Here is a 26721-nt window from a genome sequence, read left to right on the forward strand (position 1 = left end):
TCTGGAGTTTGCATGGCAGGACTGCATATTCCCCTTGCAGCTCCCATTTTTCTGTATACATTTAATGATGTTTAGGTGTCAAATAGTGCACTTGGTCAGCTTTAGCATTGATGAGTATATAGAATCAGGGAATAGTTTGTATTTCCAGATAAATGAGACTGGAATTATGGGGGGGGGGGGGAATAAATGATTCTGCTGTTTATGCCCAGTTACAATCTGAGATGGAAAGCAAAATGAATGAATGAATGAATGAAAGCCTGGCACCTCCATCATGTTACCAACCAAACCTGTCAGATCACCCCTTTGCATTCTGCCCAACATGATAATCAGCTGTCACTCTCTGGGTCCTTCCCTCCCACTCATCATTCCAGTGTGCTATAGAAGCCCCACATTTCTCATCCAGAGAAAGAAAAGACAGGCAAATTCCCTCTTCTTCTTCCCACTGTACTGTAGAGTTGCAGCCTTTAATATACTGCTCTGCGCCTGTCACCTGCAGCTGTTCAAGGCACTTGCTTGCTCAAAAGAATGGCAAAAGGCTAAGCACCACCTCCAAGCAGATTCTGCCTCTACCACTGAGCACATCCAAGGGTTAAGTCAAGAGAGGGCGAGAGAATAGCCAGTCCTAGAGAGGCCCAGGAAACAGAATAGGGAAGTGCCAGGTGAGTGCTTTCCTCCTCCTGCTCCAGCCTTTCCAGGGTTCCTTGAATGAATGAATGAATGAATGAATGGGAGATTTGCATTTTAGTAAGAATGGTTTTTTGTTTTCCTCTGCAAGACTGGAGATCCAAAGCAGCTCCAAAGGGGAGTGGTGAGTTGGGGGTGGCATCACCTGGCATGGTGAAGAAGGAGAGAGGCAGCATGCTTAGCTAGGCAAGACATTAAAAGACACCTACACTTGCCCTTTGTTGCTGGAGCCAGAAACTGGGAAGATGATGATGGAAGCTCAAACCATCAATAGGTATTATGAATGAATGGGTATTATGAAATACATGTGGAATAGGGCTGTTATCTGGAGCTATGCACAATGCTCTTTGCAGATGTTTATATTCTGGGTTAAGGCACAACCTTTTTTTAAAAAAAGGGGGAAGGTATTTTGCAATTTTTTATGAAAGGGAGTCCACAGCATGGGGTTCACTGAGGCTTGGTTGTTCTTCTCTTTGGCAGCCAGGTCTCCTGCTTAAATATAGCTCTGACTGGAGGAACATGGCTTTGTGTCCTGCATGTCTTACTTGAGCCTCTCTTTTTCCCCAGCTGCGATACAAGGGCATCAGCAAGAGGGATCTGAAGGCATTAGGAGTGGACCTCAACAAGTGGGAAACCCTGGCCTCTGAGCGGCCCGCTTGGAGGCAGGCTGTGCAGCATGGCCTTTCCCAGTTTGAAGAGACACTTGGCCAACAGTCTGAGGCAAAGAGGCAAAGAAGGAAGGCCCATAGCCAGGGAGACAGACCAAGGACAGACTGCACTTGCTCCCAGTGTGGAAGGGATTAGCCTTTCCAGCCACACTAGATGCTGTTCCAAAACCACCTTTCAGAGCGCGATACCATAGTCTTTCGAGACTGAAGGTTGCCAACAGTCTTTTTCCCCAGGAAGGTGCACAATCTACTACAGCTTTCCTGAGGACTTGGATCCTCCTTCATGAGCCTGAACATGCTATGTCCCTCTCTAGCTTGGTGGTTCTTTCGTTCACTTCTTTGAGGCCACAAAGCTTTTCCCTTCCCCTCTCACAGGCTGTACACAAGGGATGAGTGATCTTTTTCTCCACTGCCTTAGCAGGGGCAAGACCTGAAGGTTGACTTTTTCCTCTATGGCGTCTACTTAGAGAGTAGGGCATGAATTTATTTATAATATTTTTTCCTGCCTTTCCCCCATTGGCGTGGGCACTCAAGGTGGTTAACATAAAACATATGTAATAGAACCGTAAAAAAAATGGCTGGAGAAAGGATAGGAAGGTGCAATGATGGCAAAATCAACAGCTTTTGTACATGACAAAAAAAGAAGACAGAAATTGAGTAATTTTAGGATGACCTGGGAGCCATTTATTAATTTTTGCATGATGAAATATCTCCTGCCAAATTTGAGGCTGTCTTTTCTGATGTTCTTTTGAGGCTGTCTTTTCTGATAGAATGATGCAAACCACTCTGTTCAGTCTTTTCTTTGTGGACTGGTTTTGTAAACTTGAATTATCTTTCCAATTAAAAGAAAAAGAAAAAAGCTTATCGGATGAGGGAGTGATGAGGCTGTGGCAGGCTACAATTCCACAGAAAGCACAGTGGGCCACATCAGTGGAAGCTCCTGCCCAGACATGCACTGAACTAGAGGAAGATTTGGAGCAAGTTGGGAAAGTCTTTGGTGGCTTCCAAACTGGTGCTGTCAAGGAGCTTCAACTGGTCAAAGCTGAGCGAGAAGGAGTCCCACAGCTCTGGGAAGCCCAGTGGCAGGATTTCCTCAAAACTGTCCAATCCCCTCCTCCATGGTGGGGAAACACGCAGCCTCAAGACATGGCACCACGGGATGACCTTGCCTCTTTTGAGCGGGTGGCTGATGCTTACCAGTGGCTTCAAGGAGAGTGGGTGACTCAGCTGGTGCCAAGCCCTGGTACTCTCACGGGCTTACAGTGGTCTGAAGGGGAAAGGCAGAGGGGGCTCTGGCAAGATGAAAACTCCCCCCCCCCCCCACAGGAAGACTCTGCTAACATTGAGAAGCAACGCTGTCATTTCAGGCAGTTCCCCTACCAGGAGGCCAAGGGGCCCCATGAGACGTGCCACCAATTGCAGGAGCTCTGCCATCGCTGGCTGGAGCGAGAGAGCCGCACCAAAGAGCAGATCCTGGAGCTGCTGATCCTGGAACAGTTCTTGACAATCCTGCCAACGGATATCCAGAGCCAAGTTCAGGAATGTGGCCCCAAGACATGTGCCCAGGCTGTGGCCCTGGCAGAGGGCTTTCTGCTGAGGCAGCGGGATGGCAAGAGACAAGAGGAACAGGTGAGAGAGAAGGCTGTCCTGCTGGCTCAGGAGCCAAGTCAATAATGGGACACGGAGAGAGGATTTGAATCTGCCTCTGAGTATGCTTAGTAACACTCTAGCTTGGCATTCTCAAATTGGCACCTTTAAATTCTTTAGGAACTGAGCTGTTGTTTCCTGTGCTTTCCTTACCACATTTCACCCAATCCTGAAAATTCTCTTTAACCTTTACTAGCTCACTTAGAGAAGTGGCCAAAAAGCCAGGCCTGGAGTGGCATGGAAAAAACTGTTCCTAGCTGCATCGTAAGCTGCTATGTTTGTGGCAGCAGCCACCGGGTTGATTTAAAGCAGCTTCCCACATGGCAGCTGTAATGCAGGCTCGCTATGCAGTCCTGACCTCACATCTCTGGTTATTTGTTAGTTATTTACTGCCTAAAAGAGAGAAAAACCTGAGCAATTTGTGCAGTGCTTCACCACCTGCTCTCCTGATAACGTCTTGCTCACTCTGGGTGGCCCAATGAGTGGCTGTGTAGTATCCTGTTTTTCACAATTTGTGTGCCAAACCTTTCCCTATTTGTGTCTAAAGGTGAAGTGAGAAGCAGAAGTTGGTTGTAGACTGCAGATAAGGCAGTTCTCTATTGGAGCCTGGTTCTTGAGTTTCCCTTCCCCTTCTCCTGCACACCCCACTCCATTCTAAGCTGGATTGCGGTTACCATTTCAGGTGCTGAGGACATGTCAAGGTGAGCCTTCAAGCTTTCCTGAAATGCAAAGATCTCTGCTGAACAACAGGCCAAGGCAGTTCTGCAAGGCCGCTAAACAGCTGAACACCAGGAACAGCAATGCTAAGGGTGAACCCAAGTCCAGCCATCTCTGTCCCCCAACTCCCAAGTACATGGGATAAGTGCCTGCCTTTTTGGTGGGGCACTCATGCTTCTGTTTCCAAGTAGGGTTCTTGTGCCCACCCCAGGCTGGGGGAGGCGGCTGGTGATCTTAGTCAAAGCTCACAACACACATCTGAATAAGAGACCAAAGCAAATATGCAATTTGGTTAGCCTGCTTTTCATACCCTCCGGAAATTACCTAGATTTACTTGTGGAATTAGTTATTTCGGTTCACCTGAGCCCTTGGAATGTTCACTTCTGGGAAATCAGGTGGACTTCACAGTCCAATGAGCTGGATCAAAGCCAAGTTATTTGTTTACTGGTCAGTCAGGGACACAGGAGAAGGTCAATAGCAGAGAAAAAATTGGCTCTTTCAGCAGCGTGTCAGGATGTTGATCCAATACAGGAGCCTCCCTAGGTGTGGGAAGGTCAGTATGGGAGAGAATCTCCAGAGGACATTGAAAAAATAGGGGGAAATCATGTATTTTCACCACATATGTGATTCAAAATCATTGTGAGGGTTTTTGAGGGATTGGCCCCAGACATTTTAACAGCTGAGGTGGAAATCTCAAGAATAGCTCCTTTGCACAGTAAAAATAAAATCCCAGTGAACCCTACTGAATATATGGGAATTTACTAGCATCCAAAACTGGCTACTTGTTGTCTCATATGAGGTTGTTCCTCATATTAGAACTGACTGTGAAGTCTACTGCATGACAATATGCCTGTTTTCTCCTTGAGAGAGGCCCTAGAAATAACATCCTTTTGCTTCTCTTGCAGGGACAAAGACCACAAGCAGAATCAAGGAGCAGTTTGAATGTCAACAGTGCAGAAAAAAGTTATGGGAAGAAGTAGCAGAGAGGGCAAACCACAAAAGAGAGAGGTCCCATCCCTGCACCGAGTGCGGAAAAACTTTCCTTTGGCCTTCAGAACTAGCCAAACACCAGAAAATCCACTCAGGGGAGAAGCTCTATCACTGTGGAGTGTGTGGGAAAAGCTTTGGGCAGATTTCCCATCTCACGAGACACCAGCGGATCCATTCGGGAGACAGGCCGCATCCCTGCTCCGAATGCGGGAAAAGATTCAGCTGCCCCTCAGACCTGGCTAAGCACCTGAATATTCACACAGGAGAGAAACCCTATGGCTGTGATGAGTGTGGGAAAAGCTTCAGTCAGATATCCCACCTTACTCGGCATCAACGAATCCACTCTGGGGAAAAACCGCATCACTGCAGAGTGTGGCGAAGCCTTCACTCAAAGGGCGCACCTAATCAGCCACCAAAGAGTCCACTCAGGGGAGAGGCCTTACCGCTGCACTCTCTGCCAGAAGCGTTTCAGTCACCGGTCGGCGCTTACAGTTCACGAAAGAATACACAAGGGGCAGAAGCCCTATGCCTGCTTTGAGTGTGGAAAGCACTTTATGGCCTCTTCTGCTCTCACGAGGCACCAGAGAACCCACTCAGGAGAGAAGCCTCATATCTGTGCCGAGTGTGGTCGAAGCTTCATCCAGCACTCCGCTCTGACTGCACACCAACGAATCCACTCAGGAGAGAGGCCATATCCTTGCAGCAAGTGTGGGAAAAGATTCAACCAGCCTTCTGATCTTACCAGACACCAAAAAATCCACATGAGAGAGAAACTGTTTCCCTGTGACGAGTGTGAGAGAAAGTTTGCCAGGCTCTCTGATCTTATAATTCACCGGAGGATCCACATGGGTGAGAAACCTTACCGCTGCATTGAGTGTGGCAGAAGGTTCCAGCAGAGACAAGCTTTCGTTAGACACCTGAGCCTACATCACTGTAAAGAGGAGCAAGAAGAAAACCAGTCCCTGAAATCCTCAGACGGACTGCCTCAGGCAAACTGTGAACCTGCAGTAAGGGAGAAGGAAGACTTCCCAAGGGACTTAAAAGGCCCCACCTCCTGACTCTGTTGCTCCCTCTCAGCTTCAGTAAGGAAGGGACTTTCCAGAGGCCATAAGTTTGCCTGTTCTTCCCTTGAAGAGCAAATGCTTCCTTTCTTTGGGTGCCAATTTGCTTTGGAAATCACAAGAGCTGAGTAGCCAGGACGACTGTTGCATTATGAAAAGAAACATCTGGACAAATGAAGGATGTCATCACCACATCCTGTGGCAAGTCGTTCCACAGACTAATATGAGTTTTTCTCATAGAAAAACAATTGTAAAAACCCCATTTGAAAAAAATGGGGTTTGTGGTCAGCCTGCCTATGTAAACTGCCTTGAGTCTACGAGAGAGGTGGTATATAAATACTGTAATAAAATAGGGGGAATGACAACACATTTTTTCTGGTACACAAGATACTGTGGTTTAAATTCTGAAAACATTATCTGTGCCACAAGGGTAGCTACATCCACCCAGTGACAATTTTTGCATTTGGAAATGATTTTTTTCTTTTCATTTTATTAAACATATTTCACATGCACTTGGGACTCTGTTGTAGTGTTACAACAAGCATGTTTGGTTGCAACCTCCCAGCGCATACACACATGTACAATAATCAGACTGAACAAGTGACACATGTTATCTGCCAATTTGAACATTAAAAGTGACTCTAACTGCATGAGAAAGGAAATCGAATATTGCTGTTACTCTCCAGGCAATCCAGATCTTCTAAAGTACTGAATCTGCCCACCATTGAAGAATATCAGAATCAAGTGCAGAATTAATTAAGATTAATTGATTTCTGTGTCAGTGCAGTGCTTTTTCAAAACAGGCCCTTCATACCAGGCTCCTCCAAATGCTGCCCTGAGGGTTGAATCTGGAGTATGGGGAAAACCCTCTGCAATGTGAGTAGAACTTACTGTTCCACTTCTGTTCTGCTTGTATTCTGAGTAGATCAGGGCACTGGGATGTTCTGGGCAGTCACGTCTGCCCGGGTGTCCTATTGCATATACTTCTGGAATGCTGGGAAACACGCAACTGCTAGAAGCATCCCAGTGCCCAGATCTACTCAGACTATGAGAAGGTGGAGGCAGAACAGCAAGGTCCGATTCAAACAGGGGCTAGTCTTCTGTTGGAGAGCGAGTGTGAGTTTGGCCACTGCTGCTTCAGACCAATTAATTCAGATGACTTCCTCGACACTTTCAACCATCTTGTTGCTCTCATATTCAGGGTGAGTCTATTAGATAACCCCTTTTTTCAGGTTATGCTTATAATTAAAGTATGGATTCTGATCAAGATCGAGAGTGATTGTTGCTTCGAATTAAAGATAAGAAGAGCGCTGCTGGATTAGGCCAAAGGCCCATCTAGTCCAGCTTTCTGTATCTCACTGTGGCCCACCAAATGCTTCAGGGAGCACACAAGACAACAAGAGACCTGCATCCTGGTGCCCTTCCTTGCATCTGGCATTCTGACATAGCCCATTTCTAAAATCAGGAGGTTGCGCATACACATCATAGCTTGTAACCTGTAATGAATTTTTCCTCCAGAAATTTGTCCAATCCCCTTTTAAAGGCATCCAGGCCTGACACCATCACCACAACATGTGGCAAGAAGTTCCACATACTAATTAAGTGCTGGGTAAGGAAATATTTTTTATCTGTTGTAATTCTCCCAACACTCACTTTTAGTGGACATCCCCTGGTTCTGGTGCTGTGTGAGAGGGAAAAGAACTTTATCCACTCTTATCTATTCCCTGCATAATTTTGCATGTTTCAATCATGTCCCCCCTCAGGCACCTTTTTTCTGGACTGAAGAGCCTCAAATGTTGTGGCCTTTTCTCATTAGGGAGATGCCCCAGCACAGTAATCATTTTGGTCACTGTCTTCTGCACCTTTTCCATTTCCACTATATCTTTTATGAGATGTGGTGACCAGGACTGGACACAATACTCCAAATGTGGCCTTACTGTTGATTTGTACAATGGCATTGATAGAAGGTGACAGAATGGCCAGGGTAATATGCCATTAGGGCAGGGGTGCCCAAAGTTTTTGGCAGGAGGGCCACATCATCTTTCTGTTTTTGGCAGGAGGGCCAGGGGAAAAAAATTAATTCACATTTAAAATTTGAATAAATTTACATAAGTTTACATAAATGAATATATTAAAGATGAACTTATATGAATGAATGAAGGTCTTGCAATAGCTCAAGGCCTATAAAAAGCCTTGCACAAAGCAAGGCTGTCCTTTCCTTTGCTGCCGCTACTGCATCACAGACATGAAATAGCAAGTAGTGGAGGAATCCCTTATCCGACAGCTCATGAGAGAGTCGTCCTCCTGCAGAGAGCAGCTGCGTTGGGCCAGAGCGGGCTCCAACAAATCTCCGGAGGGCCATAGGCTCATTGGAGACTTGGCTCCCTGAGGGCCGCACTGAGAGGCCTTGAGGGCCGCATGTGGCCCCAGGGCCGGGGTTTGGGCACCCTTGCATTAGGGCAAATGCTTAAAAGGTAATATGGCATTAGGACAAATGCTTGGAGGCTTGGAAAGCCACACTATTTTCATTTAGGGAAAAAGCTTGGAAATTGCAAACTGGCTGTTCTGCTGTATTGGCAAGCTCTGCTAAAGATTGGCAGCTCTGCTAAATGTCAAGGTTGCTCAAGGCGTCTGGCTACTAGCAAGAGATAAAAACTTTAGAGGAACAACACATATTTTGAAAGAAGGGAGGATGGGAGCAGATAGGAGGAAACTCCTACTTTTGAGGCTCCCTGCTTGAATGGCAAAACAGATGACAATGAGCAGAAGAATGCCCATCTTAGCAAAGGCAGTTTGCAGTTTTAAAAATGTTATTCTTTCATGCTTTTTAGAGCAAAGGACAGTGTTTCATGCATTACATTAAAAAACTGGAAGAATTATTTCAGAACAGTGGCCAAAAATATCACCATGTTTGCATGTCTGTCAGTTATCCTTCCAAGCCTTTAAATAGTTTTTGTCCTTAAAGTGTAACCAACATATATATAGAAATATGGTAGCTATCAGAGTAAATTTTAATTGCCTGATATTAAAGGTTTGATTAAAGCATAGAAACACATAAGAATAATGAAAACTATGTCCAGCAAAATCACTGACAGTCTCACAGAGAAGCAGTTTAGTAAGTTGTTTTGCTAGCTGAGACCTTGAGGCCTCAAAGTCTTGTGTTGATACATTTTGGAATTTGGAAAAGTTGCATCTCAAAGATAAAACTCTTTCTTGGCAGCAATATGCGGGCAAGCCAAGATGTCACAATGCTGGGAAAACACACAAATATGCAACATTGTCATACAGAAAGGTCTTGGTATTATCAGTTGGCAGGCTGAAATAGGTTTTTTTAGCCAAACACCTGCAGAAACAGTTCAGAAAAGAATACAATTATACTAGATAAGCGAAACCTTCATGAGAAAGCCTCTGTAGAGCTGCAATTGATATGAAGAACATGTAATGTATTTAAAAGTAAATGAGAAATGGATTTCTCATTTAAAAGAAATCCTTTTTACAGTAAAAGTTTGGCTTGTCTATATTAAAATATATGAAAGGTATATCACTATAGATCCCTTAAAAGTACTCAAAGTAACAGGTCACAAATAGAATTAAGGCATAGAGTAAAAGCAAGTTCAAAGGACCTTACTTAACAAAGGTTGGCAGAAAGCCCCACAGAATTTTGCTGAGAACAATAGAAGGAATGTGGGAGAGATAAGGCAGGTGGCTCATGCAAGGTCATCTTAATCAGGAAAGAAGATGTATGCCAAGAAATAAGGTCTGAAGTCTTACCAAAAGGCCAGTTCTGAATAAAAATAAGGTTACAGTGCACTCTACTGGTTCTTGAAAATTCTGTATTCCATATGTTTAAATGTATAATTTTGCCTTATTTGGAACCTGTAACTTGAAGCTCACCAATCAAATGTCTCTAAGGCTATCTACAGCCTATGAAGAGTGAGCCCCATCTATGATGTCAAACTTCAGCCAATGGGAAGTTCAAAATCTTCAAACAAAGGACCCAAAATGTTATAAAGGGTCTGGCTAAGATTGACACATGCTCTCAATGCTTTGGACAGGAGTCCCTTGAGACGCCCCATTGCTGGCAACGTAGTAAAGGCTTGCAGACGATCACCCTGACTACTGAGTCTTGCTTTTGAACCTTGCAACACCGTGCAACAAAGGGAATAAGATTCTGGGGGGGGGGGGCTTATAGAAACTGCCTCATCTCCTTTTAAAGCCATTGGCTGTCACCGCATCCAAATTATTTTTTTATTTTTTGAGGGTGAAGTAGCACAGTTAAGTATATGCCAGAGAAGGGGCAGACAAAATAAACAAGCACTGAATAAATTAGTATACACTTTTATTTAGGAAGTATCTAAAAAACAGAACATGTGGATGTAAGTGAATAATTTTAAATTGGCCTTTTCCCCTGCCCAGCCTTAAATTGCTCATTTAAATTCCTTTGATTTAAAATCAGCCCACCTTGTTCCAGAGCTTCCAGCAAAACACACCTACAGTGCAATTGCAGACATATCTACTCAGAAGTAAGTCCCACTGAAATCAGTGGGACTTACTTCCAGGTAAGTGTGTATACGATTGCAAGTCTCTGAACATTCACAGTAACAGCACAACGACTTGGTGATGTGGATGTGGCTGCCCTCCGTGAGTCATGGCTGAGGGGCCCATTTCCTGGCAGACTCCACTCTCTCACCAGCATTTGAGTTCCCTTCTCACCCTAGTCTCTCAGTTAACATTTTCTGCCGGAGGATCACTAGTTGCTTTCACTAGGCAGACGGTGTCGGTGTCACCATCGGGCTCCATCTCAGACATTACTCGCTCTACTCCTCGGGAAATAATCTCTCGAGTGCCATTTACCATATCGGATGCCATGCGAATATTTCCCATAAACACCTCTGCAAGGAAAAGAAATGATGAGTATCCTGAGCATTTTTCAATTACATCCTTGATGAAGTTGACCTGAACCCACTGCCATGTAGGTCCTCCTCTCTCGGAGCTGTATCAATTCCACTTGGTTGCCTCAGCTGAGCAGCCAGATCCACTCTGTTGGTTCAGCTAGGACCAACAGCCTTTGGCTCCTTGTCTCCCAGAGCCATCTCCATTGGCATTCCAACCAGTCATTTTTATCAATTATGTAATGCAGGGGTAGGCAACTTAAAGCCCGCAGGCCACATTCAGCCCACTACCTGAAATCATCCAGGCTGTAGTTCCAAAAAGATCTATCCACCCAGCCCACAGTGATCCTAAAAAAGAATTCAAGTTTGTAATTCTGTCTTTGTAAGTCTCACAAAGTGTAAGCAGACCAAGGGAAGCTGCTTTCTTTGAGTGTCATTCTCTGTCTGGGCAAGCATCTCTCCATCTCTTTTTTCTTAGCTCTATAGCCTACCTGAGAGGGGTTGTGCATGCATCACAAATATACATGTGTTCTTATTATTGACAGACCCAATATCTGGCCCCTATACAGGAAGAAGATTGCAGACCCCGATGTAATGTTATGTAAGAACTGATGTCTGAATTTGCTTCTTTTCCTCTTTCATCCCCATGCCTTTTGTATCATGTCTATAATAATCAGGCTGCATGCCATTATTTTAAAATGTAAAGGGTGCTGACAGAAAGCCAGTGTATAAACACAGTAAATAAATGAATACTTTTCAACTTCAAGACAAAATACATTCCACTAAAAGCAACAAAACCAATACAGGTCTGTTCCTGGACCCCTCGCAGATACCGAACCTGTGGATACTGAGATCCAAAGGTGGGTTCACAGAGGACCTCTGGATGCAACCAGAAGAACCTTCCAGCTGCATCTGTCATGTGCAACCTCTTCACGCTTCAGAACACCCTGGGACTCACTTCTGGTCACATCCTACGGTCCTCTGTGTGTCCTTCAGACATGGGCTCAGAATTCTGCAGTGGGTCAAATCCATGGGCTAGTGGAATGATGTAGGCTAAAACAAGTTTGTACGTTGGTAAGTTGGTGGGATATCCTTACCTCTTTTAAGAGTCAAGGTGCGGCCCCCAAATAATTTCCCCTTTCTTCGCAGGTAGAATAGTACTCCACCAATGATCAAGATGGCTAAAAGAGTCAGAGTCACTGCAGCAGCTATAGAAGAGGCTGTGAAACAGGAGAGGAAAGAAGCAGAGAATGAGATCTGTTAGGTTTGCCTCCCTATCCACAACCTCTTCTTTAGGACCTGTTGAATTGTGCAAGTACCTGAGTTTCCTTCACACACTGCTCCCGCATAAGAGCCACAGATGCACTTGTGGGGGCCTGTGGGCAAGGCCTGGCATTTAGTGAGGATCAACTCTTCTCCGGTACATTTCACGTTATCCAGCAAGGCTGGACCAATACCTATGCCAAACTGGTTTCCTCCTGGTGCAGAGATTGCACGACCACAGCCCAGTTGCCGACAGACCACTGTTGCTTCTTTAAGACCCCAGCCAGAGTCGCCAATAGAGATCCAGGAGCCATTATAGCTCAATTCTACCCTCCCAGAGCAGGAATTGGGGCCATTGGCCAGTCGCACATCAACTTCACCTGGAAAACAAAAGGGAGGTTGTCCTGTAATGTTTTCAGTAGAAGCAATATGTGAATGCATCCTTTCCCTAGCCAGATCCTCCTAGGGCTTATTTAGAGTCCAAGTAGGAAAATTACTGCTGCAAGGGGGGAATAAAAAGCATTAATGTAAAACTTGTCACATTTATAAATTTGGTGCTTTTCCTCATCACGTTCCAGCCTAATCAAGCTTTACAGGACTCTTATGGGGGAAAATGGGGGTGGGGTTTGAATTGCATATGTTGCCCTGAGCTCTTTAGACTAAAATCCAGCTAGGGCAGGAGGTCTGGTCTAGAGGGTAGAGCCTCCATTTGCCTGAAGATTAACATCCACAAGGTCGCCAGTTCGAGGCCACCGGCACCGTGCTACCTTGAAGCAGCTGACAAGCTGCAGCTGAGCTGTTCCATCTGCTCGGAGCGTGGGAGGATGGAGGCCAGAATGTCAAACCAGATCGGAGTGTAACACTTTGAATGTAGTGGTTCTTGAAAGAAAGAACCTTCTTTCAATTTGTAAAAATCCCTGCGTGGATTTAATAAGCCTGCCTATGTAAACCGCCTTGAATAAAGTCTTGAATAAAGACCAAGAAAGGCGGTATATAAATACTGTATATTATATTATTATTATTATTAGGATCCCCTGTGGATGCTCATGCAGAGATGTCCGGTGACACCAGTGGTGCTGTTCTGCAGAGAAGCTGAGAATAATACGTGCATCACACTTTCTTAGTGTGCAGTATGCTCCGCATGTATTAGTGCAATCCTGACAACAACCCTGGAAGGTAAGTATTAATATTCCCTTATTGCAGCTGAACATGAGCAGGAGTGGCTTGCCTGAAACCTCCAAGTGAGTTCATAGCAGAGTGAAGTTCAAACCAGAGAGGTTCTGGTTCACAGCTCAGTCATTTACAAAGCAATCCTATGCGTGTCTACTCAGCTTTGGTGTTCAATGGAATTGAAACCCAAATAATTGGGTATAGCAGCAGTTCTCAAGCTTTGAACTGCTGCAACCCAACCTCATCCTCCATGGTGGGTCATAATGTTTTGCTCTCTGTAGCACCACAGAGCATTACTGGGAGCCACCAGAGGCCACTTCCAGGTTGCACTGGGCCCGCGATCCACTTCACTGGCCTCCGGGGGCCCCAGAATGCCTTGTGGATGCAAACCGGAAATCGTGGAAGTTGCAGATGCAAACCTGAAGTTGCTTCCACAGGGCACTTGGGGACCTTTAGAAGCCAGTGGGGTGGGTCATGGGTCCAGTGCAATCCAGAAGTGTCCTCCTGTGGCTCCCAGCAATGCTTAGTGACGCTATGGGGAGCATTGCGTCGTGACCCACTGCATCTTGGGTTGCGACCCACAGTTTGAGAAACACAGGTGTATAGGTTGGCAGCCTTAGCCACCACTCCACACCAATGAAGTACTTATAACTATGCCCCAGCGGCCTTAACTTTTTTATTATTATTAAATAAAAACAACTTTGGGAGGGGACAGTACTGAATGGAGAAACAGCAGGAGAACTACCTAAACCTTCTCCTGCAAACTATTTCTGTGTTCAGAATTGCCCCCTGGTTGATTTTTCTTGCAAAGTTCCAGGTATATGTTTATCATGGCAAACATACAGCTGGGAGGATTTTGTGCAGAAAAACAGCTTCCAGGGTTAATAATTCCCTCACCCCCTCTGGTCCTCAAAACCCCAGCCTCCTGAGACTGCTTTCATTTAGAAAAAGGTGTTGAGGGCACTGTTGTGCACATCTTATTTGCAATGTAGCTGGCCCTTGAAGGAAGTTACCTGAGCACACCACACTAGCATCTTCTGCATGGTCACAATCATGCTCTCCTACAGACCTTCCCCTGCAGTCTCTGAGGGATGTTTCGGATCCTGTGCAGTTCACATCATCCAGCCAGATGGGGCCGGGTCCTCGTCCAAAGTGCGCGCTGTGTGGAGCCTCCAAAGTAAATCCACAACCCAGCTGCCTGCACACAACACTGGCATCCTGTAGTTCCCATCCATCATCGCACACGGTTCCCCACTGCTGCAGGTGGAATACCTCCACCCTCCCGGCGCAGGAGTGTGGACCATTCTCCAGTCTAATATTAGCCACGTTGATGGTGGATGATGCTATAAAAGGCAATATGAGTACTATTCAGTAGAAGTATAAGAGGCATATGATCAGAGGCTTTCCCATCCACTCCATTGCCCACTCCAAAGAAGGAGAACTCCCTGGCTCTCAGTTGCCAACTTTGCAGAAATTCACTGAATGAAAATGTAGGCTCATTTTCGACATAGAAGGCCTTACTGATCAAAGAAAAGTGGAGAAAAGCAAAGCTCAGTGCTGCCAGTATTAAGTAGGCTGCAGAGACCTGAACTGTGTTTTCCACTAATTTGGCAAGTTCAGGTCTTGGACGCTATTGCCATTAACGCCGGCTAGGAAAGCTCTGAAGATGAACATGCCAGCTGAATGGCAAAATGGGTAAGGAGAAAAAATACAGGGCAATTGGACCAGGGTTTTTGCTGTCCTAGACAAAATTTAATGTTTGTATTTTCCCTCTCCCACCCCATTACTTAGCACATGTTGATCTAATGTGAATACTAATTTTTTTTTTCATATTTTAACTTTCAGTGTCTTTCATGTCCTTCCAACTGCACCTGTGGCCTGATCGGGTAGCTGGTGGAAATCAGCATGCTGTAGAAGGCAGTCCCTCCAACGTGGGGAGAGAATCACTCAGCCAATAAGCCTTTTAACTACCTCTGTTTTTGCCAAAAGTTGTGGTGGTGCCTCTCTTCTTCAGACGTTTATAGAGCTGAGGCCTGGGAAATTGACTTGTTTCTCTCTGCTCCTGAAATACCAGCCCTAAAATTGGGTCTTAGATGGCACCGCTGTTTGGCTGCATAATCTGGATGTCCACATTCTAGATTGAAGATTCTGCTTGTCACTTTAGGCTTGTAGACTATAAGAGCATTTTTGGACACGAATCAGATGTTGGGGAAGAACAGAAAACGAAGTCCAAGCATTTAGGACTTCCTTTTCCCCTAAGCACCCTGCATTTCATGTCTCCCCCCCCCCTTCTCATAAGAACATAAGAAGAGCCCTGCTGGATCAGGCCAATGGCCCATCTAGTCCAGCTTCCTGTATGTCACCTGTGTCCTGGTGCCCTCCCCTGCATCTGGCAATCACTGTTTCATTCCCTCACCCTATCCTCATATTCCCATTCTGCAAATGACAAGGCTGCAGATTACCTGCACATACAACGCCTGCATCTTGTTCATGACGGCAGTTATTTTGCCCCTGAGTGTTTGCTCGGCATTCTGCTATGGCATCTTCTGTTCCTTTGCAGTTGACATCATCCAGCCAGATGTGACCTGATCCACGTCCAAAATGAGCTCCACCTGGGGCTGCTGTAGCCTTCCCACAGCCCAGCTGCTTGCACACAACTTCAGCATCATGGATGTCCCAGGTGCGATCACATGTTGTTCCCCACTCGGTGCTGTGGGATGGCCGAATCTCAACTCTCCCACTGCAGCGATCTGAGCCATTTACCAGTCTGAGATCATCTGAGAATAAAACAGTCAAAGATGCAGAGAAGACAAATGCGTAGTCTTTCAGCGCGCATCTAAATATCAAGGATTGGATGAACTTGTGTGTTACATACTGACAGAATGATTCAACCCAACCAGGTCTTCCAATAGTGCTGTTGGCAGAGACAAGCTGGGAATTACAGGCAACAGATTGTCACTAAGCCCTCTCCCACTCTTTCTCCTTGACAGCTGGTGTATGCAGGCTGCATCAACATAGTGCCTTCATGTGCCTGGGCTTACTCTGGTCCTCTTTACCTGCATCTGTTGCCAGTATACACATGCGCTTGCCATTTCGTGCACAGCTCCAAACTTCCTCCTTATGGACTTGCAGGTGGCATGCAACAATGATGGTTCTTCTTAGAGTAGAGGACTCAATGTCTTTTCATTGAGCAAGGAGCCACCATCAACAGATGATTCACAATGATGGGGCTATGGCTCAGGGGTAGAGCTTTGCATGCAAGAGGTTGCAAATTCAATCCTTGACCTTTCCTGGTAGAGCTGGAAAATACCCCTCTTTGAAACCTGAGCAGCTGTTATGTTGGAGTTCTAGTGTTTTTAAAATGGTTCACATCAGTGACATCCCTGAAGACTGGCAACTCTAAAGAAGAATTCATGAATCTGGGATGACCCACTTTCCTTTCCATTACCTCTTTTGTGTTGGCTACCCTATCAAAGCAGATTACCTGAACATACAACACCAGCATCTTCTCCGTGGTTACAGTCATTGCTTCCCCAAGGTTTAGCATTGCATAAGGCGAGGGCTGTTTCTGTTCCTTTGCATTCCACATCATCCAGCCAGATAGGATCAGATCCTCGTCCAAACCGAGCTCCACGTGGGGCAGATATGGCTGTTCCACAATCAAGATACCTGCACACGACACTGGCGTCATTTAAGTCCCAGTTGTCATCACATACAGTTCCATACTGCTGGAGATGAAATATCTCTACCCTTCCTGCACATCGATGTGTGCCATTGACCAGCCTCAGCTCTACTGGATCTGAAATAGTAAAGGAGATATCACTGCAGTAATATCACAAGCCACAGGCATTTCAAGAAGGATCCCCAGCAAGGTGAGAAGGATTCATTTTTACTTCTGTTGGTTGACACAGCCCTGTCGGTAAGAGAAGCCAGTCATGTCAGCTGGAAGAAAGGAGGAGGAGATATTTTTTGCTCTCTAGCCCTTGCTTCTCTTGCTACTGTGGCTGAGATAGAAAAGAACAACCAGGCATCAGGAGGGTGGTAGAACATCTTGCTGCTGTATTGTTGACTTTCAATAATCAAGTGTGTTGACTTCTTCCAGATTTTCAGGCTCAGAATCAGCAGATGGGAAGTGGGTACTTAACCTTTACTACACCTGTGACTGGGTGTAACTTTGTGTGAGGGTTTAACACTGGTTCCTATGTTCAGTGCCAGGGTTTCACCTGGGAATATAAGAAATGTTCAAAAAAGTAGTACCAAACTGGTTCAGAATGATATATTTCCCTTATAACTGAGTAAAGAAAGCGTGTCTGCACACATCAGTGATTAGAGGAAAAGCTTCCATATCAGAGAGTGCTACTGCTAGACAGATTTATGCCCCAGCATCTCTTTTCCAAGAAATAAAGAACTAAAAATGGGCTACCTGCACACTCAACACCAGCATCTTCTCCATGATTGCAGTTATTGCTTCCCCAAGGGCTCGCTGAACATTCACTGAGGGCAGTTTCTGTTCCCACACAGTTTACGTCATCCAGCCAGATGGGCCCTGTTCCCCGTCCAAAGTGAGCTCTCGTGTGAGCTTTCAGAGCAACCCCACAGCCCAGCTCTCTGCAGATCACTTCAGCTTGTTTAGGGCCCCAACGGTCATCACACACGGTCCCCCACTGCTGATCGTGGAACACCTCGACTCTTCCTGAGCAGCGACTTGATCCGTTGGCCAGCCTGAGTTCTGAAGAGAAACAAAAGATTGAAGAACAAACCGTACGGCAAGACGGTTACTGGCAAGACTCTGCAGTGTCTCCCTTTGAGTGGTTGTGGAGCTGGGTCACTCCTCATCAAGAGCATGAGTGCCTCAGCCTTCATGAGAATTTTCCATGAGAAGTTCCTATCCCTTCTGTTTGTAGAACATTCTGCTTTTGCACTCTGTAGGTGCAAATAGTACAGGACTTGTCTGACAATAATGAGCCCGCCCACAGTAGTTAGCACCAGTTAGGATTTTTTTTTTTCATTAATTGATCCACTGGCTCGTCTTCCCCTAGAAACAAAGTGCACAAGCACACACACACACACTCCCTGTCCCTGAAATCACACCTTTCATTGGGCTTGGAAGGGCTCCCTGTCAGGAGGGAAGTTAGAATCTACCAGTTTGGCGATCAGTGTACCTGTGATGTCGGCTCACAGGAAGTGAGATGTCTTTGAATAAGAACATTTCATTCTCATAGCCAAACCATTCTCTCTTTTCCTAGAATCTACTCTGAGAAATGAGCTAGTGTAAACACACCTCAGGAGATAAAGAAGGTTTACACTCACACACCACATGCAATGCCTTGAAGATTTCACTTTCTGGTGTGGCAAAAGCTAACCAAAGAGGTCAGGACTTCTCAAGACAGAATATGAGGCAAGTCCTGGCTTGTGACAGATATACTCTATGAGAGCACTGTTACCATGCGGGGGAGGGGGGAGAGAGCAGGGGGGTTATGGAGCATATCAGAATTGGGAACTGAACCGTCTGGTGTGCTCATGCTTTTGTTCCCCTGAACCATCTGGAGCAGTCATTTTCAGTCACCGTATTATGGCACACTGGTGTGCTGCGAATGGTCTGCAGTGTGCCGCAGGAGTTTGGGGGAGGGTCATTTATTAGTAGGGCCATTGGGGGATGTGAGCCCCTCACCAACAGCATGGTGTGCCTTGTCAATTGTCAAAAAACTGACGGTGTGCCTTGATAGTTTTAATACCTTGTCAGTGTGCCGTGAGACCAAAAAGGTTGAAAATCACTGATTTAGAACAATAGAGTCGTCTTCTCTAACTTCCTGGCCAGTTTAACTGCCACCCCCATCTCAACACTTTGTTTCCTTGACGACTGTTGTGATGACCTTCTAGTCTGCTCAAGGTTATTCAGGACAGCCTTTCTGAAACAGCTGTGTTTCCACGTATGAGCCAAAGGATTGGCTCCAATGAAAGCTTTATTTCTTGTGTAAATAGCATGTGTGGGGAATGAGACCCAGATTGGGACCATAGCAGGGGTTCGGTTTAAAGCCCCTTATGCAATCTCCATGGTCCTGATCCAGATCCTGCGGCCTCTGCATGTTATTTCCACCAGAAAAAAACATTAGAAGTGAGGATACTTGGTCATGAGAAGGAGCAGCTGAGGTGCAGAAGGGCACTCTAACCATAAGAACATAAGAAGACCTCTGTTGGATCAGGCCAAAGGCCCCTCTAGTCCAGCTTCCTATATCTCACAGTGGCCCCACCAGATGCCTCAGGGAGCACACAAGACAACAGGAGACCTGCATCCTGGTGCCCTCCATGCATCTGGCATTCTGAGGTAGCCTACTTCTAAAGAAGGTTGTAGGAGCCTACTTCTAAAATTAGGAAAAGTCCTGTGATGGACTTTTCCTCCAGAAATTTGTCCAATCCCCTTTTAAAAGCATCTAGACCAGATGCCATCACCACAATCTGTGGCAAGGAGTTCCACAGGCTAATTACACACTGAGTAATCCAAGCCTTTGTTGCTTTACACAGGGAATAGGAGGAGTTAATATGTTTTGTTGATGGCCCTTTAGTCGTTGCTAAATTCAAATTGTGGCCCCAGTTAAAAATGAATTGCTGACCATACATCCAACTTGTAGCTTCGGGGCACTAAGATGGCCAGTCACTTATAGGGAACATAGGCTATGTCTGGGGGCTGGGGATAAGATTAGGCCCTCAGTTTGGCTGTACTTGTCGTAAGAGACGACTAAATAGCCACTGGGTAGATGGGACTCGATAGCCTGGGAAGGCAGCTCATCTGAGAGAAGGAAAACTCTGATCCCAAACCTCCACTGCCTTGTGGCTACATCCAGTTATGGAAAAGGCTTCAGGAGTCAACCTCGAGGCAAAATCTGGAGTCCCTGAGGCAGTTCATGGCTGAACACAGTCACGTTCTGGCAACTCCTGCGACGCCGCTGGAACCAACCGTATTGGCCTCTGCCTTTCCATTGGACCATTTCAGTGACGTGGAGAGGGGGGATTTGCTGCATGGGTAACAGCCTATCCTCCATACCTACTTTACCCAGGCTTTGCGCACTGGAGAGGACACTGTTCCAGAACCACCATTCAGAGCGCGATACCATAGTCTTCCGAGACTGAAGGATGCCAACTACAGGCTATGTCTATACCACTTTTGTCACCGTTCATTTTTGAGTCCCTTACTGACTTGAAATACTACTTGTGTGCTGTCCATTTTTATTTAAATCCATGTGTTGAATGTGTGCCATTGCACCCAGGCATTTGTTCACCTTTCACTAAAATTCTTGCCATGGAACTGAATATAATCTGGGGCTAATATAACTATGAGGCTATTTTCATTGGAGCAGGACAGAATAGGCCCTGCCTCCCCTGACCACATGTCTGTGGTTGGAAGCTACTTTGAGAGCTTCCTTGACAGGAGGAGAAATTACAGGCTGTAAATCATTTTAATAAATAGGCACAAGAGTGCAATGGTGCCAATCTATCCCTCCTTTGTCCAAAAGGCAACAGAAGGGAATGGGGGAGGGGAGGCAATGGTCTGGAAGAGAAACTGCACCCGTTTCAGCCCACACCAGTCACAAAACCATTTGAAACTATTGTCATGATGTTCAAGAAATCCAGAAAAGGGAGTGCAAAAAAGACTGATCCATTGCCTCCATGCACCACTGTCAGTACCAAACCTAATGAAAAACCTGCTCTTGGCAAGACAACCATTCCGATTTGCCCAGTACCAGTTTCCAAGACTGGAGGATGGTACCCTGTGACCTCCCACATTACCTGAGCACACAACACCAGCATCTTCTCCGTGGTTGCAGTTATGTTCTCCCCAGGGTTTTAGGCGACAGTCTCTGAGGGCAGCTTCTGTCCCTTTACACTTAACATCGTCCAGCCAGATGGGATCTTGTCCCCTTCCAAACTGAGCTCCTCTGGTGGCTGACAGGGCTAATCCACAGCCAAGTTCCCTGCATACGACTTGGGCACTGTTCAGATCCCAGCCATCATCACACACCGTCCCCCACTGCTGGTTGTGGAGCACCTCAACTCTCCCGGCACAGCGACTTGTACCGTTGACCAGCTTGACTTCATTTGGGTCTGGAAGGGTTAAAAATACTGTTATTTCTCCATCCCCCTGTTCTTTACCTTTCCCTGCTTTTGTTCCTAGTTAGGAAAGTCTGTTCGCCTGGCCTGCTCAAGTGGGTGAGTAGCTGTTTTGCAAAACAGACAAGCAGCAGCAGCGAATGGGTCATTTGAGTTCACAGAGTTGGATTTCTGTGCTCACTACTGCGACATAATCCTAGGGGGAAATGCTCCGCATGGGTGGGAGCTAAACAGTGTTAGTAGTGCCTGTGTAGCCAGCTTTTGCAACCAGTTGGCAAAAGAAGCCTTTGGAGAGGGGCTTCATGCTTCGAAGGTGCTTTCGAAGGTACTGATTCTGCTTTGAAAACTAACAGTGCCTCTGCCTGCTGACTTCTGGCATCCTTCTTTTTTCAGTAATATCAAACCATTCTAAGAAACTTGACTTGGGGCACAATCCTGACCCCTTTCCAGCACTGACATGAGGGCAATGCAGCTCTGAGATAAGGGAACAAACATTCCTTTACTCTGAGGAGGCCTCCATGAGCGACATCCGACTGCAAGATGCAACACATGTCCCATGGGCACCGCTATGCCAGTACTGGAAAGCACTGGCATAAGGGGTTAGGATTGCGCCCTTGGTAGAACAATTGACTGTAAAGAAACACAAAGTGACCTTGATGCCCGGGCCTTTGGAAACGTAGCCCTACACAGAGCTCCCCAATAGCATTGATTCACACCAAGTTACCTGAGCACTCCACATTGGCATCCTTGCTGTGGTCACAGCTATGTTCTCCCCAGGGCCTTTTCTGGCATTCTTTTAGGGCTGCCTCCTTTCCTGTGCAGTTTACTCTGTCTAGCCAGATGGCACCAGATCCTTGGCCAAACCATGCTCCACCCCTTGCTTTCAAGGCACTTCCACAGTCCAGTTCCCTGCAGACGACGTTTGCATCATTGATATCCCAGCTAGAATCACAAACGGTCCCCCACTGCTTGTTGTGAAAGACCTCGACCCTCCCGGAGCAGCGACTTGGGCCATTCACTAGACGGAGCTCTGATGGAACAAAAGAGTTCAAGAGAGTATCATGTGCCTGGAGCAAACCACCTGTCTTGTTATCCAGCTTGTATGCCACTTTTCACACTAGACTTCTCAAAGCAACTTGCCTCAGGTTTAGAATTAACAATCTGTAAAAAGTGCAACACAATAAAAATAGGATTAAAAAGTAGCAGAACTCCCCCACCCAAAAGCCAGATCAAATGGGGATAAAAATGTCACTAGTGCACTGGAGCAAGGAACATTCTTTCAGTCTCAATGGGAGGAAGGCTTTGATTGTCCTTCAGCTGGATGTGAGAGCTGTTTGTGTTAACTGTGTGCCAGTCAGCAGAATTAACTGTTACAGAAGAAGATGAGCTATCAGAAATAATAGAGGACTGAAACACTCATCAACACAATGATTAAAATTTTAGTTCTTGAACTTTAAACACCATCTTAATATCCATTTTTTTTAAATGATAAAATATATTCCTAAAAAACTGATGGTGTGCCTTGATAATTTTAGTGCCTTTTCAGTGTGTCATGAGCTGAAAAGGGTTGAAAATCGCTGCTTTAAATCATTTCAGTTAAAAAGTGAAGGAAGGGTTGTTCGGTTGGAAATTCCCTCCAAAATGATCTTCTGAAAGAGCAGTGTAGCCCCAATGACTGCCTAAGGGCAAGCTCCCAGCCATTCAGTGTGGGACCCCTGAATTGGTGCTGAAACTCTGAGCTAAATCACTGAGCTGTATTTGCATTGCTGACCTACTGGAGAGAAGGAGAGCAACCTAAGTGTACTTTGTAAATAGTATTAAGTGTACTTTGGAAACAAACCTCATTTTGTTGGAAGACTACATTGTCTCTACTTCTATGCCCTATGTTCCGGTGGACCAGCAGTTACTGGAAGGGAAACCACACTTAGGTTGAGAATCTGGAAGAGAGTGCTCCTAAGGCCATGAAAAGAGTGAGGCCATGGCTGGTTAGGGACTAGTGGCAGCCGAACCTAGGGACTAGTGGCAGTGCTCAGGCTGGCATTGCGTGTCTCAGAGTTCCGGGACAGAAGCCACTAAAGCACCACATGGCAGTTTGCAGTTTGGAAGAGAGAAAGGCAAAGAAAGAGGTGTGATTTGGCTAAAGGCAGAAGTCCAGAGCCTTTCTCCGGGGATCTGATATGGGATTGTGGATCTATTGCAATTGCCAACACTCATGCTCTGCTTGTAAGTTTGTAAATAAAACAAATAACACCACAAGTCTCCAGTGCTTTCATCCAAAGGAAACTAAACCCAGTTTGTGCTAATCCAAAACATCTTATCATTTCGGGAAATGTGAAGGGCACAATAAAACCATTTCAGTCATATAAATAGTTGAAGAAAAAGAACTTCCCAAAGTCTTTGCTCTACTTTTGAACAGCACAAGTGCTCTATACCTGCACATATCACTCCAGCGTCTTCTGAGTGGGTACAGTCATGTTCGCCCCATGCTTTTGCATGGCATTTACTGATGGCATTCTCTGATCCTGTGCAGTTGACACCATCCAACCAGATGGGACCAGATCCCGCTCCAAAACGAGAACCTCGTGGGGCTGATAAAGCAGTTCCACAACCAAGAAACTGACACACGACCCTAGCGTCATCAAGGTCCCAATCGTCATCACATACAGTTCCCCACAGTTTATCATGGAATATCTCAACTCTTCCACTGCAGTGATTGGGACCATTTGATAACCTGATTTCAGGTGGTTCTGAAAAGGACAAAGCAAGCAATGTGGAATGAACATTTCTGGAGTTGTTTACAGGCTTTCCGGCAACGCCTATGTCCTTTGTTTATAGAACAAGATGAACTTGATTGTGTATGGGGTACACATAAATTACACAGTTAGTGGTGGGGGCTCTTATGATCCTGTACTTCCTGCATTTTGTGCATGTACACAAATCTTTTCTCCAAATTTTTTCCAGCAGCAGGAGGTAGGATTTTTTTTAAACCCTACTTCTTTACACATTGGGGAGCCAACTGAAAACCTTTATACCAGGGCAACTAGCTCACACTGGGAGCTTTGGACAGAATGGCTCTGTGATAGGAGGTAGGATTAAAGCCCTCTGCCCACTTGTCATACTCCCAATTCGATCCCCCCATGTGCTATTTTAGGAACAAAGCAGACATTGTAGGGCCAATGGTGTCATCAAAATGTGGTCCTTAGTCCTTCATTAATATGCTGTCCCAGGGTTATGTGAGCAACTATAAAGGATAAAACTGTATGATTTCACAGATCCTTTTCATTCCTATGTAGTAGTAGAACCTTTATTGACATAGAGTTCCCATGGTTCTGTGATGCTTACCAGCACATGCTACAGTGGCAGTCTTATTTGGGGCACAGCTGTGTTCGCGCATGGTTTTTGGTGGGCATTTGGTTAGGCTGTCCTCTTCTCCTGTGCAGTTCACTTGATCTATCCAGGTGGGACCAGTTGCTTTTCCAAATGCAGCTCCATTTGGTATTGCTAAAGCCTCTCCGCAGCCCACTTCCCGGCACACAACACGAGCATCAGCTAAATCCCAGCCATTGTTGCACACTGATCCCCACTGTTGATTATGGAGCACCTCAACTCTGCCAGAACAGGCAGTTGATCCCCCTGCCAGCCTCAGTTCTGTCAGGAGAGAAAACAGAATGAAAGACAATAGCAGTGTAGTTGGCACTGAAGCAGCAGGACATCTTGCCAAACCTTTTAGGACCTACAACAAACACATCTGCTATTTTACCCCAAATTGTGGATCTGGATTGGGACCAGGGTGGGCAGGGAGGGGAACTAACAGCCTGAGCTTTCCAGTGCCCGCTGGAGCAGTGGTGCCAAAGCGGCTACCACTGGGCTCCGGGAAGCAGCCAGAGATCTCCTCAAGGGAAGGGGATTTTGGTGCCCTTCCCTTGGGGAAAGCCCCAAGCCACCCAGTGGGGCTTCTCAAGTCTGCACTGGCTATTTTTCTGGTGTAGACTTGAGTGATTGTGTTGGATCTTCTGACCCGACATGGAGTTCAGGAACTGGCGGAGCAGATTGTTCTCCACTCTTGTTCTCTAATGGCTCTGCTTATGTCCTTCTCCTCTTGCTACCCTTCTTCCCACTCCTAGCGGGAAAAGAGAGAGAAGGCAGGGAAGGGACGGTGAAAATGGGTGAGGGGTGGAGACTGGGTGCCTCTTCCCCTGCCAGCTGTGCCTTTCAAATGTTAGGCAGAGGGTGGAGCAGGGCTGCCAAGTCAGCAACCCTCTAATGTGTCACTGGGGATCAATGGTCTCACTAGGGCTTATTTGAGGGCTGGCCTTGTGGCAAGAGCTGCACTAATAGGCATCTTGAACTGTTGGTACAAAACGTACAGAGAAGCCTTGCATCTCTCCAGGGGTCTCAGCCATATATACGCTGTCCTTTCAAACAAATGGAACACCTGCCCTAGTGAGAGGCATTTTGTCTTATATACAAAGGAGGTTTGCAGTTAATGCTACTGTTTAGCAATGGCTACTGCACTGGTTGAGTTCAGGTCCAAGAGGCTGCATGAAAAGACAAGTCGACCCCTTCGTATACTTATCACTTCAGGGATTCTGTTCCTTTGCAAGCCTTTTCTCCAGCATGGTAAAATACCAGCTGAAACCACATGGGGGAACACATATCTAAGAAATAGCCGCCACATGAAATGTATTTAGTGGATTAACATTGCCCTGACTTGAACGTCTGGGGTTGCCCAATTTTCCTATTGACTTCTGTCCTGTATCTGCAGTGGCAGCTTGATGTGCTGATGTTAGAAGATGAGAATACTTCTGCCCGTGAGTTAAGAGCTTCGTCTGCTGTTCTCTACATATCAAGCTGCTCTCAAGGGCAGGCTTGGTCAGTTGTTTTCCTGGCTAGTTGGCAACTCTAGCCATGCCAGAAGGAAACTGTGAAGCATCCTATTGTTTGTGAACGTACCTGAGCAGATAACACCAGCATCTTCTCCGTGGTGGCAGTCATTTTGTCCCCAACCTCTCGATGGGCAGTGACTGAGTGCAGTTTCTGACCCTGAGCATTTGAGCTCATCCATCCAGATGGGGCCAGTTCCTCTTCCAAAGAATGCTTCACGTGGGGCTGATATTGCCCCTGCACAACCCAGCTGCCGGCATACAACTCTGGCTTCCTCAGTGCCCCAGCTGTCATCACAAACAGTGCCCCATTGGCTGTTATGGAGCAATTCCACTCTCCCACTGCAGCGACTGGAACCATTCACAAGCCTGATCTCAGTCTGCTCTTGGGTTGTAGGATCTGAGCCCCAAACCAAACCTAAGGAAGCCAAATTTCAGAGAGCAGGTTAGCACTTGGGATAAGGACAGTTTCTCCCTTCCATTATCATTTCAAAAATAGCAACCACACAGAAAAAACAGAGCAGGTAAAGGTGCATCAGAATTGTCTTAGTGGATTCGACTCTCCACTCAATCCTATGGGCTTTTTACCCAGCAGGACCACTGGTGTAAAAGGCCCTGAAGCGGCACAAAGATCGAGCCA

At 46.1% G+C, this 26721-nt stretch overlaps 1 protein-coding gene and 1 pseudogene across 1 annotated transcript; one reads left to right on the forward strand and one right to left on the reverse strand.

The window, feature by feature from the left end:
• The first annotated feature begins 2231 nt into the window (after window positions 1-2231).
• LOC136653180 (zinc finger protein 436-like) lies at window positions 2232-5764 on the forward strand (annotated as a pseudogene).
• A 4325-nt stretch (window positions 5765-10089) lies between these two features.
• On the reverse strand, window positions 10090-26494 carry LOC136654142 (deleted in malignant brain tumors 1 protein-like). Its single transcript, XM_066631030.1, has 12 exons — window positions 26152-26494; window positions 24541-24846; window positions 23631-23945; window positions 21923-22228; window positions 20878-21192; window positions 17516-17821; window positions 16577-16891; window positions 15555-15869; window positions 14106-14435; window positions 11979-12302; window positions 11757-11879; window positions 10090-10659 (listed from the first exon to the last, which is right to left on the reverse strand). The coding sequence occupies exons 1-12, from the start codon at window positions 26261-26263 to the stop codon at window positions 10490-10492; spliced, it is 3237 nt and encodes a 1078-aa protein (XP_066487127.1). The 5' UTR covers window positions 26264-26494; the 3' UTR covers window positions 10090-10489.
• Between the last annotated feature and the right edge of the window lie 227 nt (window positions 26495-26721).

This window comes from Tiliqua scincoides, chromosome 5 (genome assembly GCF_035046505.1).
Source record: "Tiliqua scincoides isolate rTilSci1 chromosome 5, rTilSci1.hap2, whole genome shotgun sequence".
NCBI classification, from domain to species: Eukaryota; Metazoa; Chordata; class Lepidosauria; order Squamata; family Scincidae; genus Tiliqua; species Tiliqua scincoides.